At 48.3% G+C, this 24149-nt stretch overlaps 1 protein-coding gene and 1 long non-coding RNA gene across 2 annotated transcripts in view; one reads left to right on the forward strand and one right to left on the reverse strand.

The window, feature by feature from the left end:
* Positions 1-24149, reverse strand: part of LOC146854259 (uncharacterized) — a 208921-nt gene that overhangs the window by 26991 nt on the left and 157781 nt on the right. The gene's annotated exons all lie outside the window — the stretch shown is intronic.
* Positions 22930-24149, forward strand: part of TMEM213 (transmembrane protein 213) — a 67732-nt gene continuing 66512 nt past the window's right edge. The window contains exon 1 of the mRNA XM_085652036.1: positions 22930-23138. Within this exon, the coding sequence (XP_085508162.1) occupies positions 23063-23138 (76 nt within the window). The 5' untranslated portion in view covers positions 22930-23062. The remainder of the gene's footprint in view (positions 23139-24149) is intronic.

The raw sequence follows: 24149 nt of genomic DNA on the forward strand, positions 1-24149 counted from the left end.
TCAAGTTCTGAAGTGAGTAAACATACAACATTACTATTTATTTCCCTTAACTAAGCTTTCTAACATACTGTATATAGGTTGTCCCGCTTTCAGTGTTTATTTTTTTGTGGATTTCAGTACTGATGCTTTCCAAAGCTTTTGAAATCATTGCTTGTGGGTGTTTTTACTCAGCTACCTAACACCTAAGATAGACTAAAACTGTGTTTTTCCAGTGTTTACAAAACATGTTTTTACAGTGATTGACAGAAGGTATATATTTAATTTAAATGAGAAGTAATGCAGAGCATGTAGTGGTAGTGTCTTCCTGTTGGCAGTGTGTCTAATGGACTATGTTTGATTCTTTTAAGCATAGAAAGTCCATGTATTGCACTCTCTCTCACACTCGCATCTCTTTACCCTCTCTCACATCTCAATACCTCTCACACTCACTCTGTCAAAACCCTGTTTGGTTTACAGGCATATTAATAAATTTAAAAAGTAAGAAAGCTATATTAAATATTTTAATAGAAAAAGTCCTAGACACAGTTGGGGGTCATTCATCTAATCCCTACTGAATATTGTGACATTGTAAGTGTGGTCAACCCTGCCAACAGCATAATACCTTGTGAAAGCTTTATATTATAGATTTACACCAGATTAATTTGTAGTCCTGAATTCCCAGGCACCTGAAACTTGATGATTCAAGCACTGCTTTTCTGCAATCTGCCTTACTACATTGAGGTGGTGCTGCTGTTTTGTGGGCATTCAGTGGTGTGAAGTGTCCTCATGGGAAAGGTCTCACTTTATATCAGTCCTGACCATTTAATGAACATCACATTGTATTCTGGAACTTCCAATTTTGCTGTTAGAAATATTTAACTATGGGGTCGAACATCGAAGCAGTAAAGTGCAGTTGGGTAAAAGCCAGGATTAGTTGAAGGTACGACATAAAAAAGGGTCACTTTGCAGCTCTGAAGTTTATTGGAATGCTGAAAGTCTTCCAACGCTACACTATGTGCACTCTTTTCACAGGTCCTTGGTCATAATACCTTGCATTGAAAGTTTAAAGGCTGGGGTGTTTGGTAGGTGATATGCTATTAATAAAGACTTGTTAGAAAGGGAGGCTGTTGTATCACAGGGTTTAACCAATTTTGGGTCTGTGAGTATTGTGATAGTGAATATTGGTCAAGTATCTTATTTGCCAGCCATTTCACAAATGAGAAAAAATAATTAAATACTGCCAAAAGTTCAAATATGATTTTAATATTTCAGATTCTCAATAGTGTATAAAGTCATTATATCAGACCTAAACATGCTTCTAAACCATGCACCTTTAATCCAAGCACACAAAACTGCAGGAAACAAAAGTAAGAAGAAACAATATTTTAGTGACATCCTTAAACAACAAAACCCCAGCAGAATAATCTTAGACCAGTCTTTCTTGATGCTACTTGGTGGAACAAAGTTATATTGTGTTTGCCCTCTCAAAAAGAAATAAAAATGATTCATTCTCTCTCGCTTTCTTTTCTCTGAACTGCATTTTAGTTTGCGATTGTTAATATGTTTACACTGATGAGTTCTGTTTCCTTTTCAGTTGGGATTTATCAGTTAATAAATGTTTACACCTAAAAAAACGAAAAACCTATATACGTGATATACTTTTTAGAGTTAGGTAACATTCTGTAGTTATGTGTGCTTGTGAAAACAAATGGTCTGTCTGCAACATATAATGGGAAATATTAGACTATCGTCTGACTACTCTCAGTGTAGTAAAACATTATCACCCAGCTAATCCTTTAACTACCTAGAATAATACTGAACGCAGTTCACAGTACATTCAGAAAACCAAATCAATACGTAATTCGAAGTCTCTAGAAGGAATAAGAAATTGCTACTCCAAGTTAATAACTTTACTTTAGTTCAATAAAGTATGTCACAAACAGTATCACCTTTGAGGAAGATTTCCAAGTCCATAGAAAAGCTAATGGGAGAACTCGAATAACAAGAGGATTCCACAGGCTAGTCATAGCATGATTCAATCTTCAAACTGAGCAAGAAGCAAGCAGACCACTGGGAAGCAAGGTTCCTTTAGGTACGTGCCTTGCTCTACTACAGTTCAAAGATGCCTGCCACACTGTAGTTCATGTTTGTTCTCATTTGACATGAGATCTTTATTATGTGAGTACCATCTTGATTTGGGAAGATATATCAGACACTCACCATTTCCGCTTTGATCTTAAAGTATAGAGCATTACTAAAACCTTCATTTGATATTATATAAATTAAATCAAAACTCAAGATATAGTGTTCTGAATAACTTGCATATAAGGAACCATAAGAGTACCTAATGTATATATCAATAGAGCTTCACTGGCCCTTGTGATGAGTCTTCCTTTACTTTGCCCACAAGTGATGCATATCATGTTGGTGTTGCTGACAGTACCCCTCTTCCCTGTGACAGGCTGGTCTGATTGGGAATAATGATGTTTTTTGCCAGTGTAGGTGTATAGAATGCTCCCAAGATCTTTAAGGACCAACTCCTTTGTAAGCATTGCAGTGTACCCCAATATACCAGAGATTCTAAAATGCTCTTAACTTCACATTCTGGGCTGGAACCAATTATAACAGATGAAGGAGGCTGTAATAGATGCGTTTGATCTTCACAGGTTTCGAAAGAGCCATGTGAAGCATTGGGTGAATCAGCATGGTGGGTAGTGAAGACGGGTTTACATCAGCACCATTTATTACTTATGTAATTAAAAATGGGCCAATAGAAATAGGTTGAAATTGTAATTTTCGAGGAGCCTAGCGCGCAACCAAGATGGCCGCGTAGGTGCGAGGCTCCCGAGGACCTCCGCGACCTCCTACGAATATCCTGACATTATCCTGCCCTGGATGAGGGGACTAGGTTGGTGAACCTGAGCTGAGGTGGCACCCGTTTCCCGCTTCCGAATCGGACCTCGGACACCGGAGTGAGCACCGATTGAAGTGTGCGGCCTTCCCCTCGCCGGACCCCGGATTTGCGCAGTGGGGTGATCCAGGGACAAAGTGAACAACAGCGGCAGGCAGGGCCTGGCGACTCGCGTGCCCCGCACTTTCACTTTCGCACCACCTTGTTGTCTCTGCAAGGTTGGGTCGCGGAGCCCTTGGTGTTGGTGTGGTGTGGCCTTGCTGGGAGACCCTGCCTGCCTGCCGGCTGTGTCCACCCCGCTGCCCCGAGGGGGCCCCCCCCGGAGCCTGTGTCTGCTTTCCTGCCCTACACGGCGTGGCTGGTGCGACTGGGAGACTGGCGGCCATGGCCACGAAACAAGATGGAGACCGGGTAAAGACCAAATCGACCCGGCGCGGTGCCGTCCATCAGGCCAACAGTATGGACCGCTATACCCTCCAGAAGGGATCGCCCGATGGACCGCGCAAGCCCCCTGAGAGTCCTCCTGATACCCCAGACCTGCCCGCAGATTTGACTCTGCGAGATGTTATGGGCGCCATTGCCGAGATGAAGGCCTCGGTGGGCCAGCGGTTTGATACACTGGCGCAGAAGATTGACTCGGTCCTTGTGGATGTTGGCCTGGTGAGGGCCGATCTTTCCAAAACCAATGACCGAGTAGATTCTTTGGCCCACACCGCATCGGGCCTAACGACAGATGTCGCGGCCTTGCAAACGGAGGTGCGCCGGCTTAGTCGGGCGACGGCGCTAATGGATCGGCACCTGGAGGACTCCGAGAGTCGGGCACGGAGGAACAACATCCGCATTATCGGGGTGCCCGAGGGACGCGAGGAGGCGGCGGCGGATCTTTTTGTGGAGGACCTGATTGCTACCCATCTCCAGCCACGGGGGCTGAGCAAGTTCTTCGCTGTGGAGAGGGCTCACAGGGTTCCCGAGGGTCGGCCTAATGTCGGAGCCCCTCCGAGACCTCTCATCGCCCGGATTTTCAATTTTCGGGATAGAGACGCTATCCTGCAAACCTCCAGACTGCATGGACCGGTCAAGCTAGACAATATGGAGGTTAATTTCTATCCTGATTTCACTCCAGCGGTCCAGAAGCAGAGACTGAGCTTCCTAGGTGTCAAACGCCGTCTTCGGGACCTAAACCTCAAGTATGCCATGCTTTTCCCGGCTCAGTTGCGTGTGGAGGTGGATGGTCGCACGCATTTCTTTGATCTTCCCGAGGCGGCCGGGGACTGGCTGGATACTCTGCCCGGGGATCGTGATCGGGGGGCGGCGGGGGGTGACGGCACGCTGGATCAGGACTGAGGGTCTCATAATGGGCCTCACTCTGGACGAAAATGATGCCACTTTTAATTCTGCGTCAGTTTTTTGTAAGTTCCCCTCCTATGGAGGTTGTGTTGGGTCTCTTGGGGGTTCTCCCTCCTCCTCTAGGGGGCTTAGTTAGTCTAACTATATATGGGGCGACAGGCACACTGCACGTTGGGGGGGCTGTTTGGGCTCATGCAGGGGTGCAGGGAGGGGGGAGTTCTGTTGGGGTGGGTGGGTTGGGATGGGGTGTTGTTCGTTCTTACCACAAGGCAAACGTATTATTGTGTTGGTTTTAAGGTGCTCTCCGGGGTACGAATGATGGCTCTTGTATATGATGGGGGGTAGGGAACTAACTTTGTTATCCTGGAATGTGAATGGACTGGGGGACAGGATCAAACGGGGTGTGGTCCTGCAATTTTTGAAGCGAATCTCGCCTGATGTAGTCTTCCTGCAGGAGACGCACCTCATTGGTAACTCCTTCTGCGCCATGAATCGGCGTGGATATCGCCTAGTGGCTCACTCGGGCTTTACGTCCGGCTCACGGGGTGTGGGCATCATGGTGAAGAACTCGCTCCCGTTGGAGATTGATGAGGTGCTCCACGATGATAGGGGACGCTATACGGTCTTGGTGGGAAGACTGGAGGGCAAAGTGGTTGTCTTTGTGTCAATATACATCCCACCGGGGCTGCAGTCGACCACCTTTGCGGACCTTGGGCGCCTTCTCCTTGGCCTTCCGGGGGGGCTTTTGGTTGTGGGGGGGGATTTCAATGCGGTGGTATCTGGATCTTTGGATCGTCACCCCCCTAGGGACCTCCCCCGGGCACAGGCGTGGCTCCCCGGCCTCTTAGATACATTTGGATTAGTGGACTGCTGGCGTTTAAAACACCCCGCGCAGTTACAGTATACTTTCCACTCGGGAGCCCATGGTAGCCTCTCACGACTAGACTATGTCCTTGTCCCGGCGGCCTATGTTGGGAGGGTGGGAGAGGTACGCCATTTGCCACGGGGTATTTCGGACCACTCCCCGCTCCTACTGCACTTTGATGTCTTTCCGAGGGGTGAGGGTAGGGTGGTCCCAATCAATCCTTGGTACCTGCGCGACCCCTCCATTCGCGCTGCATTGATTAAATCCCTTCAGCGATATTTTGATGAGAATGTGGGGTCTGTGCCTTCGGCCATACCGCTATGGGAGGCCTTCAAGACAGTACTCCGAGGAGAGGCCCTATCCCTCATTTCCCATGCCCGGAGGCGCGAGCAGGAGGAGGTGACCCGGATGGAGGCTGAAATAGCTGAGTTGGAGGGGAATCTAGAAGGTGGGGTGACGGATGCTGCATTACATGTCCTCCAACTCAAGCAGGCGGCCTACAGGGCCCTCGTCACGGAGGCGGCCAGGGGCCTCAGTAGAGAGCAACAGGGGCGTTTGTATGATGTGGGTGATAAGGCTGGTAAGCTTATAGCGTGGTTGGACAAAAAAGAGAGAGCGAATCGTGTGGTCCCGCAGATTGAGAAAACGGATGGTGTGTGTGTGACCGAGCCAGAAGAAATTGTCTCCTGCTTTGCGGATTATTTCCATGGGGTGTATTCCCCGGTGTCTTCCTGCTCGGAAGAGGATTCCCTCGCCCTGCTCAGTGATATTGCGCTGCCCTCCCTTTCTGGAGAGGACAGGGTGTCGTTGGACGCCGCTCCCACCTCCGACGAGATCGCCCTCGCCATACGCTCGGTCGCTTCCGGCAAGGCCATGGGTCCGAATGGTCTCCCTATCGAGTTGTACAAGTTACGACCGGATACGCTGGCACCCCACCTCCGGGCTATGTTCCTGGCGGCACACTCGGTGGGCTCCCTCCCGCCGGACCAGCGTCTGGCTACAATCGTGGTCATCCACAAGGAGGGGAGACCTCGGAACCGGGTTACATCCTATCGGCCCATCTCGCTGCTGAATGCGGAGCCCAAGATTCTCGCTAAGGTACTGGCCAATCGGCTGGTCGGCGTGGTGGGCGATTTGGTTCATCAGGACCAGTCTGGCTTTATTCCTCATCGCAACACGGCCCTTAATCTGCGGCGTTTGCACGGTGTGCTCGCACGTGCCCCGTTTATACGGGAGCCGGCCATTTTGGCGTCCTTAGACGCCACCATGGCGTTTGACACGCTTGAATGGCCATATATCTGGGCGATGCTTGCGAAGTTTGGATTTGGCCCAGGGTTCATCAGTTGGGTCAAATTGCTGTATTCGGGCCCATTGGCGCAGGTGGTGGTGAACGGAAGAGTATCGGCTCCGTTTGAGCTGGGCCGAGGCACTCGACAGGGCTGCCCCTTATCGCCGCTCCTTTTTGCACTTGCCTTGGAGCCCCTGGCGGAGTGGCTGCGGTGGGAGCCTTCCATCCGTGGTCTCCGCTGGACCCCCGAGTAGGAGGACCGTGTATCCTTATACGCTGATGACATCCTCTTGTACCTAGCTTCCCCACGTAAATCACTCATAGTACTAGTTGATGTTCTGCATTCATTCGGTCGTAACTCCGGTCTGGTCATCAACTGGGCTAAATCGTGTGTGTACGTTCTCTCTGGGGAGGCTCCTATCCTCCCGCGGGGCTGTCCGATCCAGGTCGCCCCGCAGGGGTTTAGGTACCTGGGTGTCTTCATTACTCTGGACCCGGAGGCTCGGTATGATCGGAACTTGCTTCATCCCCTCCAGCGTCTGAAAGAGGATGTCGCGCGCTGGTGGCGTTTGCCGCTTTCGCCGCTCGGCCGGGCGGCATTGTTTAAAATGATGTCGTTGCCGCGTTTCCTATACGCGTTACAGAACACGATGGACCTTGTCCCGGCGCGCTACTTCCGAGAAGTGGAGAGTTTGCAGCGCCGCCTGTTCTGGGACGGGAGGCCACGTATTGCCCTGTCTAAGCTGACGCTCCCCTGGTATGATGGGGGGATTGCCCTCCCGGATATTAAACGGTATTATTGGGCCTCCCAGCTAGCCGCAATTAATCAGGGCCTATATGGGCCAGCCTTAAACCCTGCGTTTGAAATGGATAGGATGCTACTTCCGGGTGGTGACTATAATCGAGCGCTCTACTCTAGCGCGCCCGACGCTCGCCTGACGGGCCCCACGCGTGTCATGGTGCAAGTGTGGCACACGGCTAATGCTGCAATGGGGTGGAAGGACCGTTTGACCCGGGCGTCACCACTATACGCATCTGAGCGGTTGGGCTCCTTGTGGACCTCGAAGGGCTTTGAGAAATGGGATTTAATAGGCATCAGCAGAGTGGGGGATCTCTGGACGAGGGGAGGATTTAAAACGTTCGAGATGCTGCAGACGGCATTTCAGTTGCAGGGCAGCGAGTACTTTCGGTACTTGCAGGTCCGGCATGCGCTGGGCTCCGTCTTTCCGGACGTCGCCTCCATCCCGGAGTGCTCCCCCCTGGAGGATAGAGTGCTGGACGGACACGTCCCTGACAGCACGATCTCACTGATCTATAAAAAACTAATCAACGACCGCTCAGACTTGCTGACTGCCCTTCGTGAGGCTTGGGTAGCCGATGGGCTGGAGCTGGACGACGAGGACTGGATCTCCGCGGTGGCCTCCCCGAAAGAGGTGGCCATACCGGCTCGCCTTAGTTTCGTCCAGCTCAAGATACTCCACAGGGTCTATATGACGGGGCCAAAGCTCCTGCGTATGGGCTATGCTGAGGACGGTTTGTGTAAGCGTGGGTGTGGTGCGCTGGGGACCTTTTTGCATATCCTTTGGGAGTGCCCGCAGGTGGAGGGATTCTGGCGAGGTGTGCATGAGGTGCTGCGAGTGGTCACGCATGTGGCGCTGTTGCCCGAAGCGAGGAGATGCCTGTTGAATGTGTGGGAGCCTACCGACTACTCGGTGCCGCAGACGTGGTGGGTGACTCTGGGATATATGGTTGCCAAGCGTGATATTGCCCAGCTGTGGGGATCCCAGAGCACCCCAACAGTCTCGGCCTGGAAGGAGCATATGGACTGGTGCATGTTTCGGGAAAAGGTGGTGTATGTGGCGAGAGGTAAGCCTGCGACATGGGTGAAAGTGTGGGGCCCCTGGAACGCCTACCGCGGGGGAATCTGTGCTCCACCCCTACTGCCTGATCCATCGCCGGCCCCGTCCCCTTAGCCAACTCATCCCCCCGGTACCTGGGCATCAGGTGTCCCCAATCCTAGTTCTGATCTCTCCCCCCCCTCTTGAGACTCCTATAGATGGCTAGATTCCCCCTCTAGGGGAGCACGTGTTGCTATTTCGATTGAGGATTGCCTTGTGGGTTTGTTTGTGTTTGCTGTGCTTTCAATTTAAAATGGAACCGTAGGATGGGGTCTGCATAATGTGACACGCAACGATGTTATCTCCTGTAAATGCTCGGCAGCGGCACCATGTGTTTTACAAATGTATACCGTATGCTCCTTATATTGCTAGCGGCCGGCCGGAAGGTTGTAGGCCCATACTTGTACAATTTTTTTGAGTCCTGTAATAAACGGTTTAAAAAAAAAAAAAAAGAAATTGTAATTTTCCATGTAAATCCAAATGTAGAGTAGAAAGGCAAACTGCCTTACATTGGTGGTTACCTGCATATTTACGCTGGTGGTTATCTGCATATTTCTTGTACAGTTCTTTTTATTTTTTATTTATAAAGTTTTGTATAGCGCAAACATGACCCAGGCAGGTATCGGAGCACTTCACAATTAGAAGAGGTAGGATACAATAGTGGGAAAAGAACATTTGTTACATATATGTGCATAGCGCAAACATGACTCAAGCGGGTATCAGAGCAATTCACATTTAGGGTAAGACGGATACAGTAGTGGGAAAAGAAGGTTTGTTACATATATGTACATAGCATGCTAACACTGGGATTCCCAGGTGTACAATAATGTAGTAGTCAATCGGGGTATCAGAATAGAGGGCAGTAAGTAAGCAGTGGAGCCAAGGCATTTTAGGGCAGAAACGTGATCATTATGATTTTTTTCACTTCTTTTTTTAAAAAAGCGGGGGATGCGATTTATGGACTTCCAGTGGAAGAGAGTTCCAAATCTTCGTGGCAATGCCTAAAAACGCTCTGTGACTTGTTCTCTTTTTGTGGAAAATCTGTGGTTTCAGGAGCAGTGAATTTGCACTCCGTGACGGTCTGCAAACCCCTGATAATTCTAGTGTTTCAGCCAGATTAATGGGGATCTTGAAATGTAGGGCTTTGTGAGTCATGCAGGCAATCTTTAGCTGTATTCTTGCTTCGTATGGCAGCCAGTTTAGGTATTTTAAGGCTGGTGATATGTGATCATTTCTTGTTGTACCAGTAGTCAATCTGGCTGCGTCATTAATGAAAGCCCTTAGTGGGGCCAAGTTATGGCTTTCAACAATACTATCACAGCCCGTTCATGTGGATTACAAATTATGCACAATCATTCCTCCAGCGATGGCACAGATGTTACTATGTCTAAGAGAAATTGAAGTTAATACCCTTAATAGCAAAAGGATGGACTATGATACAATGAAGCATGACCTAAATTATTATGACAACATTCTTCCAACCACAAATGCTATAGTCAGGATATTTGCTGTTGCAGATAACATCATATATAAGCTTCCAAATATGTATATGTTCATTCAGTTTGGCCATAGGATTGTGTTTAGTGAGCAGATAATAGATGGACCTCTGTTCCTTTCATCTTTCAAAATGTCCACTAAAATATTTAAATAAACTGAGAGTATCGATCCAAAATTATCAATGAGGGTATTCTATGGAGGCATAGGATACTTTGTACAAACAACTCACTAGTTTATGCTGCTGTTGAATTGCTTTTTACTGGTATGATGTGTGCTATTGTTTTGAATGAATCCACCACCAAAAAATAGTAGCAAATTCATTATCAGAGGGTAGTTCAACTTTGAAATCTACAGACACAGCGTGTCAAGGATTCGGTGAGTTAGGAAGAAGGTGTAAATAACTCATTGCTTTTATTTTATCATTCTTGGTCCTGCTGCAGTCATCACATGTCGATTCATATTGCTGTACTTCCTTAACACTTCCCACCTGAAGTGTCTTGATTAGTTCCTCAGTTTTAGAAATACCAACTTCACAAGCAAAAGGAGAATCAGGAGTTTCACAAAGAACTTGTTGTGCAGTTCAACAACAAATACATAAATGTTTCCTTTGTACCACAATAAACCATCTTTATATTTTGTCACCCATTGAGCAATGAATTAATTCAGAAGTCAGTTTTCTCTTAATTAATTCTACTATACCTTAATATTGATCCTTAAAAATGTGTTCTAACTATCTTTGCTCTAGGAATTATCAGCATAGAAGACTCCACTTTTGAGGATGAATCAGCAACTTGATTTGTCAACAAGACATTGACTTTTCCATTTTGACATCCTGATCCAAAGGTGAAGGCAAATTCATACTCAGTAAAAAATAAAGGCCATCTCAAATGTTATGCTGTTAATACTTTAGCAGATTTGAGGAAAGTAAGATTTTCATAACCAGTGTACGCTGTAAAAGGAGAGAGCTCATAAAACATCATACTTCCATTACTCAAAGATTGATTTATTAGATAGTTGTTCTTGGTCTGAAATAGTGTAATTTAATTCTGCTGCTGTTAATTTCCAGGAGTAATAGGCCCCGGAGGTAGCTTACCCGTCTCTAGATGCCATTGAGAACGAATTGCTCCAAGGACAACACCTGATGCATCTGCTTCAACAAAGTAAGGTTGCTGGGGATCTGGATGACCCAGTATAGGTGTTGTAGTAACATGTTTGAGAGTTTAAAAGGCCCCATTTGCTTCTTCAGGCCATTGGCACAGAATCCCTTTATTTAACAGTTTAGTGATACTTTAGAAAATGAAGAAATAAAGCAGTGGTACAAATTAACAAATCCTAAGAAGCATTGGATATCTCAAACAACTTGAAGAGTCGGCCTGTCCAGAATAATCTTAACTTCCTTGTTGTCCATTTGAAGCTCTCTTGGAGAAATAATGAAACCTAAAGACTCCACTGTGTTCCAATGAAAGGAACACTACTCTGCTTTTGAAAATAAGTGGTTCTCTTTGAATCTCTGTAATACCAGTTGAACATAATGGATGCGGTCTTATTCATTATCAGAAAAGATAAGAATGTCATTGATGTAAACAATTACAAAAATATCAATGCCCTCACAAATAATCTCATTAATGAAACGCTGTAATACATCTGGTGTGTTGCACAATATGAATGGCATAACTTGATATTCAAAGAGACCAAGCTTAGTACAAAAGGGTGTCTTCGATTCACCTCCTTCTCTTACACAAATAAGATCAGATGGTACATACATTATTCCTGATAGTTATTCTTGACTGTAGTTTGATTATTGGCTATATAATCTATGCAGGTGTGTAACTCACCAATAATGGGCATGAAGGAAAGAGGAGAGGCAGCAGGAACTTGTGATGGTCGAATGAATATTTTTTCCAGCTATTTATGCAGATACTCAGTCTCTAGCTCTGTTAATGCATAGATACAACTTCATGGTATAGCCTGCCTGGATACAAATCGATTCGACAATTAAAAGTTCAATGAGGTGGTAGAGCCATTGTCTTCTTTTTACTGGCTACATCTAAATATTTTTGATGTGCTGGAAGTACCAAGGTGAATATAGACAAATTTGGTGGCCCAATCTTATCTTAAGAAAGTGCAGCTATAACTAAATAACTCCCAGGCACAGCAATTCTTTTATCACATTGCCTAAAATTCAGGTTTACATTGTGGGGATGACAATTGTACAGTATGGACAGATTGCACATGGTGAGATATTGAAGCCCAAAAATAAGTTGCAAATGTGGGGCATCTATCAAATCAAAATGTATTTTCTGGCAATGAGATTGGAAACAGATCATTATCATTCTGGCTGCGCCATGTGTGATGGATCCTGACGTGAGCCTTGTACCATCTACTGCTCTAACCTCTTCAGGTTTTATTTTCTGACTTATAGGTAGTCCTAACATCTAAGGATATATCCAATCAATTAAATTTCCTGTGATTCCTGAATCAGCAAGCAACAAAAAAAGCAGTAGAAAACATGGTGATAAGTCATAGCCTCTGGTATTCCTTAACAAATAAATTATTATTTATCATTTTGTGCCTGAGTACATCAGGATTGCCATTAGGTCCAATGTCGTTTATTTTTAATGCCCAACACAAAGGTGCATACTACATTTTCTAGAGAACAGGCATACTTTACTTTCAAGCATACATATACAAATTATACACATGGTAGAATTCCAAAATTGATTTATTTGGTTGTCTTTGTCCCTCGTTGTACGCGTTTGAGTGGATGGGTGTTCATCTACTTGTTTAGTTCACAACCCACCCGGAGGGGGGTCAAAAAAAGCAGGGATTTGGACAAAGAATTGTCTTGCCTCTTGCCTTCAAAATAAATCAGTCCAAATGTTGTTTTATCCAGAAAAACTCCTCCAAATTATAAAGGTTGACACGTTCTCAGGACAAAAGAAAAAAAGTCGCAAATTCCTGTTTAGATCTAATCATGCCCTCCGCGTCTTATTAGGATCAGGTATGGAAGCTCCTACATGTGGCATTCATTGGGCATGAGCATCTTTCTTTCAGCCTATTCGGAATATCTTTAGCCGGTGCCAGAAAATCTCTGTGATATAAAGGTATAGTGCCCCCTACTACTGTTCCAAACCCAGTGTCTGAATCAGGGGAGAATCCCTGAATCAGTAAAAGCAGATAAATGAAAGTGTGTCTATTAATGATCCTGCAATGTTACATCTAGTATAAGGTAAGCTAACCCAAGTGAATTGTATTTAATACCCACTTGCCTGAGGTCAAAGATAAAGAAGTACTCAGAGGAGAGAGCCTTATTTCTTCTAAGCTTTGTCATTTCCTTGATTCTGATGTTTACTTTTCTTGGGGCAACTCTTTACATAATGTATGTCTGACCAACAATACAAGCATAGTTAGACCTGTGAGATTGTCGTTTTTCTTTTGATAATTATTGGTAAATGGTTCCAATCTGCATGGGATCTGGGAAAAAATTACTTTACTCTGATGGCAGATCAATAAAGGCTCTGTCCTGATTTCTAGGCCTGAATTCATTTAGCCTTTTCCTACTATTACTGTGAGCCATTAGCAATACTACATTTTTTAATTCCTCACAATCAGTCTCAGCTAACATAGCCTTGACATCTACATTGAGAACCTTGTGGGAATGGAGTAGCTTTCTTTTCCTTGTGCCGCCCCGTTTCAAAAACCCAACATTGAAAACTGCACTAAATAACTCAGCAAATCTTTTTTACTCTGTTTTCATTCCAATAATTGTATATCTATGGACTGGGCTATTGACTGCCTGGCAGACAATTGCTCTGTCTTAAAACGTTACACATGGTATAATAATGGACTATTTCGGGAAACTATAGTTAAAAACCAAGATTCAGCATTCCCAGCTAAATAAGACAGTATCAAGACTACTTTGGATTCGGGGATAGAAAACTGCTGGCTGACACACACAGAATGCAAATTACATTGAGTTATAAATTGCCCTACTTTGTTATGGTCTTCAGAAAATCGTTCATCTGCTGCTAATAATATCAGAGTCTAAATAACGTTGTTGAGGTAACTGCAGAAGCTGTAGAGGAGCCCTGAAGCGCATTCATCAGTACTGAGGCTGTGGTCTCCGACAGCGACATAGAGGATTTGGGTAAATTAACTTTCTCAGCTCATAAGCGATGATTTTTAATCAAGCTAATCAATGAAAGAGTCTGATAACTGGTGATGTAAAGTTTGCAAGACTGTTTGAGCCTCAGTCCTATCTTCTTGTAGGGGATTATTTGCTATCCCTGTTTAACTCGATGAGTAATCATTTGGACCAAGACACACAGGCAATAAGTTAACATGAGCTCCCCAATCGGTCAGACTCATGGTTCCCCTGCGGGTGTGCCTGGATTTCGATGCTGCTCTGTCTCGCCCACTTTGAGTTTGTACCCCATGGAGGTTAAATGTCACTCCCAAAAAACACAGTGGGAAAAGGGGAATTGGAAAACAAACACTGCATAGCACCTTCTCTTTGCCCTACCATACATTCGCTTCATGCGTTCAAGTCCTGAATAAAGTAAACAACATGATTATTTAATCTCCTAAACTATCAAACATATTGTACATGAAATACCTTTTAGAGTTGGGTAAAACTCTACCGCATGGTGCTGGGGCGTGGGGGGGGGGAGAGGGGAGAACTGCAGGTTCGTCGAGGCACTGTTGTTCAGTTGAAGAGTCAGGTCTTGAGGTCCTTCCTGAATTGAGGCAGCGATAGTGATTGCCTGCGGTGGAGAGGCAGGGCGTTCCAGGTTTTCGCTGCAACTTAGAAGGATTTTCTTCCAGCTGAGGTCTTGCGGATACATTGGACAGTAGCTAGGGCTAGTTGGGCAGAGCGGAGGTCTCTGGTGGGTACGTGGAAAGCAAGGTGGGGGATGAGGTATGCTGGTCCCGCGTTGTGTAGGGCTTTGTAGGTGTGTGTGGGGAGCTTGAAGGTGATTCTTTTGTTGACTGGGAGCCAGTGGAGGTCTCTTAGGTGGCTGGTAAATTCGTTGCCACGGGGGATGTTGAGGATGAGTCTGGCGGGGCATTCTGGATGTTCTGCAGTTTGATGAGTTTCTGGGTGATGGCCAAGTAGAATTAATCAATGATTATAACCCTCCTTAAACTAGACCCTAAACAACCTGATTCATATAGGCATCTGTCAATAAATACAGATGCAAAAAAATTGGCTAGTGTGCTGACCAATAGACTACTTCTCCTTTTCCCTTGGTCCCAGGGTCAGATTGGGAAGGCAGACAGTCGGGCATTGGGTGTTGGGCAGGTGCCTCAGGATCACCAGAAACCAGAACCAGAGACTTCATTTGTTCCCCACTCCCTGCTAGGCCACTGTAATGTGGCGCCAGTATCTTGGTCACTCCCCTGCCATGCTGTAAACTAGGTGTTGCTTCTGCCTCGTGTAACCAGCCCTAACAGAAGCAATATCCCCCGCTGGGCCATAACATTTAGGCCATGGTGGGTGTCGGAGGGTGCTAGTGTGCAAGGACCTCGCTGGGGGAGAGGGGGCAGGTAATTTTGCACCATCAGGCCATTCTCACATGAGTCCCCCTCCGATCAGCAGTGGCAGTGTGTTTTTCTCCACCCTTCCCATGCCTGGAGGCTATAGTCAGCTGAGGAGGGGATGAGTAAATGAAGTGGCCTCTCTATGGGCCTGGTGTTCTAACCGCGGCCCTAGTGTCTTTTAAGTCTTTTGTGGGGGGGGGGGGAGGGTGTGTTGCATAAAATTGGATGTGGTACTATGGTTAGAGCTGCCGTCGTTGGAACTAGTTTAGAGTCCCAACTTGAGCTCAACGTTCTGTGAGTCTGAGCAAATCGCTTACTCTCCATACCTAAGATAGGAATGAATTGCGTGATGGAAGTTGCGCTCAAATACATTGCTCCAATGCCTTAGTTGGATATCGTTCACACTATATAAAACTACCAAAAAAATGATTAACAAAAAAAAAACGTCCAGATTCTAATGAGACTAACAGATAGTGACCCATGAAATGGATGGTCTGCTAATGTGATCCCAATGCCACCCTGCTTGGTCCTCCCAGATCAGGCCGGTTTTGTACCCCATAGATCCACTGTGTGAAACTTGGGCACTCTTTGCCCTCATGCATCAGTTGAACCCTAGACCTGAAGCTGTGGCTGTGTTTCTAGATGCAGCCATGGGTTTTGATGTAATTGAATGGCAGTATGTACCTCAAGGTTTGTTGTGCCCTGGTATACTAAGGCACTTTATAGGCTGGGTGCAGATACTGTACACCTCTCCAACTGCCCGGATTACAATTGAAAGTGCGGAATTCAAAAAGCGTGCCATTAGGGTCCGGCACCCTTGGGTCCTGGGCCTACCCACCTTGGACACCGGGGTAGCCCGATTGGCGACCGGCCACAGTAATCACTGGCATTGTGTGATGCGTTTCTGGCTGGGACCAGCAATGGGGGGGGGGGGGGGGGGGTAGGAGATGGGGGCCTATTTAGGGCACAGTGCCCAGGCTCTCATCCTCTCCTTTTCCAGCGCCAGCCCCAGTTGAAGTGCACGTCTCAAGAATCTCAGGATTTTTCTTGTCCCGTCTCCTGCAGGTAGTGGTCGGTGAGCCTACGGACTGTACGCGACGTTGGGGGACCGGCGCTCGTCATCGTTGGCAGACAGCGGTCATCGTGTGGGAACCCCACAGCGGTTCCGAGATTCGGAGGACAGCGCAGTTGCTTTTCAGCTGGAGTGCGGTGCAGCCTAAGAAGCGGGGATTTAGCTGTCCTTGCGGTACACAGAGGTAAAGGGAGGGAGGCCTTCGATTGGGGCACGGTGCACTCGCGGGGGAGGCCTTGCGACTGTTTTTTGTTGTTTAAACGGGGGGGCTGTATCAGGTGACCCCTCACGCCTCTGGTTCCTGCAGCTGCCCGGTGCGCATATTTAAAGATGCGCGTAAAGGGAGTGAGCGCATCAGTTTCATTTGCCCCTCTCCTCCTCTAATTATCGACAGCAAGGCTCTGGGGTGATTGAGCGCCGATAATAAACACGGCAGTAACGCCTATACAGGACAAGGCTAGCGATAAAGTCACCCGGAGTAAAAGGTTCTATTTTTAGAACAAGCAAAACGGAATCCTCACAGGTGTGTAAGCAGGGCTTAAAATAACACCCGGGGAGATAAATTGTTCTGTCCAATAAAAGGCAAGACAAGACCAGGGGAGCTTGGGGTTCCGCCGTAAAGCCAGCGGACGATGCCTGCCAAAGGGGGACGTAATGGAAAGAGAAAGGACAGCGATCCTCACCTGTCCCAGCTTTTGAAACTGGTTTTAGCGAAATTAAGCCAGAATGAGGAGAGCGAGGAGGAGATCATGGGGCCTGTGCCTGGAGGGAAACAGGTACCCGGTGGAGGGGATCGCCCCGCAGAGCTAATGTCCCCCCCCCCCCCCAGAGCGGCATTCCCACCACTAGAAAAGAGGCCCAGGACACGCCCCAGCAAAGAAAAAAATAAAAGAGGAAGAGTGAGCAAAAATGGGGGATCAGCCTCCTTCTAATGAAGTACCCCGGGGGACACCTAGCGTACCAACCCCTCCTGCGCCATCATCAGTAAACCAGCAGGTGGCGCCTCGTGCAACAGAAGAAAATGAGATAGGGGCAGTGTTGGCAGAGATTCGGGGTGCACTGAGAGCATTGGCACCCACGACCCAACCCCCAAACCCCGCTGCATTAGCGCAGGCGCAAATGTTTTGTCGGGGGCGGAGGGAGCGGCCCAGGGCATGCTGCAAAACGTGGTGCCTGCGGTAGTACAAGCTCCGGCAACACAGAGCGCGTTAATTGGGTGAGCCAGCCCAGGGCACAACATCTGGTGGGACGCCTGCACACGCGTTAGGGATTCCTGGGGGGTCATCAGAGCTGACGCAGGGGTCCACAGTCAGCATACTGGCCTCAATGACGATGCTACCAGCACATTTAGCGGTGCCTGCAGCAGGAGGTCATGTTAGCAGTGTCCTGGTGGCCCCATGGGCATCGTCACCAGCCTTGGGGGGGGGCGGGGGGGGTGGGGGGGGGGTGCTATCAGTGAGATTCATAGACGGATAGGTCTCATGGCTACGGCGCAGGGGAAAGATGATGGGAGCACAGCCCCTCCAGCGGTGGGTCAAGAGGCCCCTGCACAACCCGTGGCATCAGCAGTGGCACCATCAGGTAAGGAGTCACAGAACGCAGGCAAAAATGTCAACGGCGGGGGGAAAGCTATTGAGGGGCAGGATACATTACTGTCTAAGCCAGGTAAATTGGCTTTCCATGTCCCAATGGACGTTAAAGAAAAGATTTGGAAGGGGGAGTTCATAGATATCTTCTCACTGATCAGGCCAAAAAGGAGGGAAGTAAAGACTAAAGAAAAGGATGGGAAGGATAGCTCTTCCAAAGAAAGGAAATCAAGGGTTGAGGAGTCAATTACGAACTGGCTTTTTGGCTTTAATGTATTTGCGATGGTGATACTTGAAAAGAGGCTTGAGTTGGCAGTACCATTGTTATTCTATTCTAATAAAATTCTGAAGGCACACGCAATGTACGGCGGGATGGCATCGTTGGACTACGATAGGGATTTCAGATGGGCAAAGGTTGAGCACCCCTAGATTGGTTGGGATCAGACAGAGGTGTATGTGTGGTTGGAAAGTGATAATAACCAAACCCCAATAAAGCAGCCCTTTCGTGCTTCACAAGGGGGAAAAGGGGAGAAAAAGGGGACTTGCTGGGCATTCAACTGAAAAATGTGTACACGACCAGCCAGATCGTGTAAGTTTAAGCATTCCTGCGCCTTTTGTGGCCACCCATCGCACCCAGAATTTAAATGCATCAAGAAATCAAAGGATAGAGGCAGGGATCCCAAGGCATCATCCCATAAGGACATTGCCCACACCAGTTGAGACTGAGAAACTGGCTGAATCAGTATCCCAATAGAAATGCAGCCAAAATATTGTATCGGGGCTTTTCCACAGGTTTCCGCATACCTGCACAAGGGGTACCACCTGTTAGACATTGCAATAACCTACTATCGGCACGCACACATTCCACTGTGGTTTCTCAAAAGGTTAGTAAGGAAATTACATTGGAGAGGGTAGTGGGCCCCTTCGCTACCCCTCCATGGCACGATTATGTCTGTTCACCGTTGGGTGTGGTGCCTAAGAAAGACCCGGGTCAGTTCAGGATGATACATAACTTATCCGCACCTAAAGGGGCGTCAGTGAACGATGCAATAGACCCGGCATTAAGCTCTGTGACTTACTCTTCCTTTGACACTGCACTGCAGAAGTTGCATGTCCTTGGCCCCAACACCTTCATGGCAAAAACAGACATTGAGTCAGCCTTCCGGCTCATGCCTGTGCACCCTGATTACCATTTACTAGGTTTCTGACTGCAAGGCCAGTATTACTATGACAAATGCATGACGATGGGGTGCACCTTATCTTGTAAATGTTTTGAGCTGTTTAGCTCTGTGTTGCATTGGTTGTTCTCCTTCAGAACAGTGCACACAGATATTGTGCGTTATTTGGATGACTTCATGGTGATGGGCCCGTCCTCGTCAGAAACATGTGGGCAAGCTTTGAGGAAACTGGTGTCCATGTTGGAGGAGTTTGGGGTGCCGTTGGCCCCAGGGAAAACAGTAGGTCCTGCGACATGCATGGCATTCCTGGGGATTGAGATTGGCACAGTGGTAGGGGAGTGCAGGTTACCATGGGACAAAGTGCAGGCCTACTCCCAGGAAATTGATTCTGCGCTGGCGGGACCAAAGGTGACATTGCATCAACTCCAGGTGTTGGTAGGCCAGTTGAACTTTGCATTGCGTATCATTCCTATGGGGCGCCCCTTCTCTGGATCAATTGCGAGAGCAATGGCTGGCTTGACGCAGAAGCACCAGCATGTGAGGTTGCGGGCTGAAGTGAGGGAAGACCTGAAAGTTTGGCGTGATTTTCTGAGGGATATTAATGGGAAGGTAGTTTGGCCAGCACCGCCGGTCACCAGTGAGGCCTAAGGTTTGCTCACCGATTCAGCAGGTAATGTCGGGTTTGGGGCAGTGTTGGGACCTCACTGGTGCAGGGATTATTGGCCGGCGGCCTGGCATGAGAGCGGTTTGACAAGGAACGTAGCCTTCTTAGAAATGTTCCCCATAGTGGTGGCAGTCACGGTGTGGTCTGACTTCTATAGGAATAAATCTGTGTTTTTTTGGTCAGATAACATGGCTGTAGTGGAGACTGTTAACAGGCAAGGCGCAACATGTACTCATGTTTTAAGACTTTTGAAACACCTAGTACTGTTATGTTTGAGTGTTTGAGACTGAACTTGCTGCACATATCCCTCGCTTCAATTTGCAACAATTCTGGAGGTACCTTCCACAAGCAGCGGACCAGCGGGTCTTGTTGGGGCCTCACTGAACGAGCGCACCGGAAGGCATATCAGCATCATTTTAAGGCTTACAGGTTTCTCGTAAAGCAACAGGGAATAGTGGGCTTGTTCTCATCAGAAGCCATATGTAGCTTTTTACAGAAATTGAGGGAGCAGGGCAGGCCTGTGTCTTATGCTAGGGCTCACTTAGCAGCAGTGGGCTTTTTTGCAAAACTGTCAGGGGTGCAAGATGCCGGGAATTCTTTCTTGGTCCAAAAGGCACTGGCAGGGTGGGCCAGGTTAAAGGGTGTGAAGAAGGACTGCAGAAGGCGACTTGCCTTGCACATGCTGGGTGATATGCTAGACGCCTTGCAGACGTTGTGCTCTTCTGCTTATGAGACTACCTTATTTGCTGCTACTTTCACACTAGCTTTTTATGTGGATTTTAGATTGAGCAAATTGGTGGGAGCCTCCAAGGTAGATTAAGCGGGCGGGCTGCAGTGGCAAGATACAAAACTAGTTCACGGGGGGGCTTTCGGTTACGTTACGTAGGTCTAAGACTGATCCTTTGGGCAAAGGGACTACGATTCGTCTTGGACCGGCCCTCGGAGCACGAGTGTGTCCAGTCTCTCGAATGGGGCATACTTGGCTATTTGCCCACAGGGGAGAGAGCATGCCCTGTTCATCCACGAACACGAGGGGTGCCTGTCAAAGTACCAATTCAGGGCCGTGTTCATGAGTTCCTTGAGGAATCTTGAGTTAGATCCCACCGGTTACTCGTCCCACTCATTCAGGATTGTGGTGGCGTCCTTAGCAGCAGGAGCAGGTCTGTCAGTGGATGAAGTGAAGCGTGTGGGGCGATGGTCTTCCTCATGTTTCAAGAGCTATGTGCGGACGAACTTGTAACGTGATGCAAGAATGCGCATGTGTGGCCACTCTAATGTCTTTCTCTCTTTCTGCAGTAGTATGCCCTCTAAAGTAATATGGGTGTTGGGACACTCTTTCGTGCGGCGGGCCGCCTACCGATTGCAGCAGCAGCGTGGGTCGAAACTGGCATGTTTGGATGGGATGTTGTTCCACTGGCGAGGCACAGGGGGCCTTCGAATCGGGCAACTGTGGCAGTTGGTGGAGGAGACGAGGGCGCACGAGGGACTCCAGTACCCGGATTTCATTATCCTGCATTTGGGCGGGAATGACATGGTGGCTCTTGGTCGTCAGGCTGTCTGGGATAGGCGTTGCTGACGGAATTCGCATGGTTGGGAAGGACATTCCCTCGGGCGCGGATTGCATGGTCGTGCATGATCCCGCGGCGGGCATGGGGCTTAGAGTGAGACCAAGGGCTTGATAGTGTCAGTAAGTCACCTGAACGGGAAATTGGCAAAACTGTGTTCTGGGCAGGGCCGCCTGTGTCACATACCTAACAGACTGATCAGAGGTGACCAGGTGTTTCATCGCGACGGCGTGCACTTGTCAGACATTGGGACAGACGTTTTGATTAATGGAATTTGGTCATTTGTGTGGAACTTGTTCTGTGGTGGGGAGCGCAAATGACCTGTGGGCCCTGTTCACCCTTATGGCGGTAAGGAGGCCTCAGAAGTTTGACTTACATTGTTAACGGGAGTCCTCCAGCAGACTCCTTAGGCCAGCACTGAGGGGGAGAGATGGTAAGCTCACCGCAGAGAGAATGGGGACACCGGCTGGGGGCAAGGGCGCCAGGTTACAAGCTAGGGCATGGGTTAGCGGCCTCTGGTTATACCCTACGAGCCCCCTTGGTCAGCCTGGTGGTAGAGGGGTGGGCCCTAAGGTTGCGGACAAGGACCAGAGGGCTGGGCTCACCTCTTAAGGACGCAGGTGGGTTGTGCCTTGCGTGGTTCTCAGTTGGGGGACGCGAACCAGAGGGCCCCTTGGTGCTGGAGCAATAGAGTATGTGTTGTATATAAGTAAGTCTGTCATTTATGCTGATTGCTTATGATGCTAAATTAAAATTGATTAGTGATCAATTTCTTAGGTCTGCATCTTAAAGAATGTAAATAAGTTAAATATAATTTGTCATGTTTATGTGTGATTGTGTGAAATAAACATGTCAGTTTTGTACCCACAGCTCTGGAAATTATTGATTTGTGGGTTCCGTGGGGACGGGCCGGGAGCGACCTGGGGGGTCCGGGCTCTATGGGCAGTCAGAGCCCATTCCTATTGGAAGAGGCACTAGGCAGGGTTGCCCACTATCCACGATATTTTATGCGCTTACCACGGAGCCCCTGGCTTGTGCGATTCACCAACTACACGGGGCGGGGTTTGGCCTTTTCTCGTCACTATATGTGGATATCGCGTTTTATCTCTCTGACCCAGAGCAAAATCACCTGGCGCTTGAACAGGACAGTGTGTATCTCACCCCTATGGGGGCGCTATTGGGGCAGGCCCCACGCTACCCCAGCTCTGCCCTCCATAGGGACAGTGCCCCCTTGCCCCCCTCACTAGGTGCTCTCTTTTTGCCGAGGGAATGTTTAAGGTTACTTCCTTTACTCTGTGCCCTTTCCCCTGTGGAGGGCTGTCTCCTAGACCCCTGTGTGCCCCTCTTCACCACCCCGCTTCCACTACAGCGGCCACTCTTGCTCATTCCCTCCCGTGCTGCGCAGGTCACGCTGTGACTCTGAGAGGAATGTTTTCACAACCCATGCCATGGCCGGACACACACCAGTCACCGCAGTCCGCCTGGCACGTCACCCCGTGCAGTGTTTACTCAACAGCTTCAGGGTTCTCCTGCCAGCTTCGGCGGAATCTAGTTCTTGCCACCTCCTCGCCCCCAGCACGCGTCATTGGACTCCCCTTCAGGCCCTGTGGTGAGAGAGGGGTGGGGAGCAGCGCTGCACAGTCCGGCCTGACTTCACTCCAAGCTCCCAGCATGAAGAGACCCCTCCGGACCGGCGCCCCCCTGCTCCTGCTGTCTCTGGCCGCCCTCTGCGCCCACCGGGCCACAGGTAAGAGAGGACTTCCGGGTCAGAGGGAATGGGCCACCACGGCATCACTGGTGAACAACTTCATATTAATAGAATGCAAACGTGTTCTGTTTTCACATGTAGCAGTATTTTCATTTGTATAGCGCTTTGTAGCCCATTTCGAGGCGCGGAAGCGCAGTATGGGAAGGACATGATTGTATACGTTGGCAGTGCTTGGTTGGAAGGATGTAGTACAACTGTGGGCCAATGTGGAAAATGACGTCTGACGTAGGGTGCGTTCACAATTACTGCTACACTTATATATACAATTCTGCAAACGGGATCGTCCTTAGGCAGGGCAGGAAAGGCAATATGAGGCCCCTGTGCCACATCACCCTATATGCCAGAACATTCATCCCTTCCCTATACTCCCTCACACTTCTGTTCCCCTCCAGCACTTGAAAGTAAACTTAAGATGACATATTGCCATACGAACATCAACATTATCCCAACATTCTCGTTTCCTCTCTTCCCTTCTATTTCTCTGACTCTTCCCTCATGCGTCGTGAAGCAGACTGAAGATGTCCCCTCAGCACTATACAAACAACAAACATGCTATAAAATATCTTTACCCTCTCCGTTGTTTCCTCTATGCCCGTTCCCTCATCCCTGTTCCCCTTCTTATTTCTGTTCTCTCATAGTGCTATGAAGCAGCCTGAGGCTGCCGTAAGAGCTATACCAGCAGCTACCATGTCGTATCATGGAATGATGAGGCCACGAGCGGGTACCACTAACATACCTCGTTAATCTGTGTCCATTCATCATACAAGAGTCACCCTTGGTCAGCTGCCCAGGTGCAGGCGCGAGCCCCGTCGTTTCCACATCTATGGGGCATGGTGGGTACAACGGGGCAGGGTGTGTATGTGGTCATCAGACTGCTGGTGGGTGACCTTTCTCATCAGTGGCACAGTAACATCAGAACACGCCTCGAAAGTGACCCTCACACACAGCTAGCTCCAATTGCATGAAATTGCACAATTTGACACAGATTTT

Source organism: Triturus cristatus, chromosome 4_1, assembly GCF_964204655.1.
Source record: "Triturus cristatus chromosome 4_1, aTriCri1.1, whole genome shotgun sequence".
NCBI classification, from domain to species: domain Eukaryota; kingdom Metazoa; phylum Chordata; class Amphibia; order Caudata; family Salamandridae; genus Triturus; species Triturus cristatus.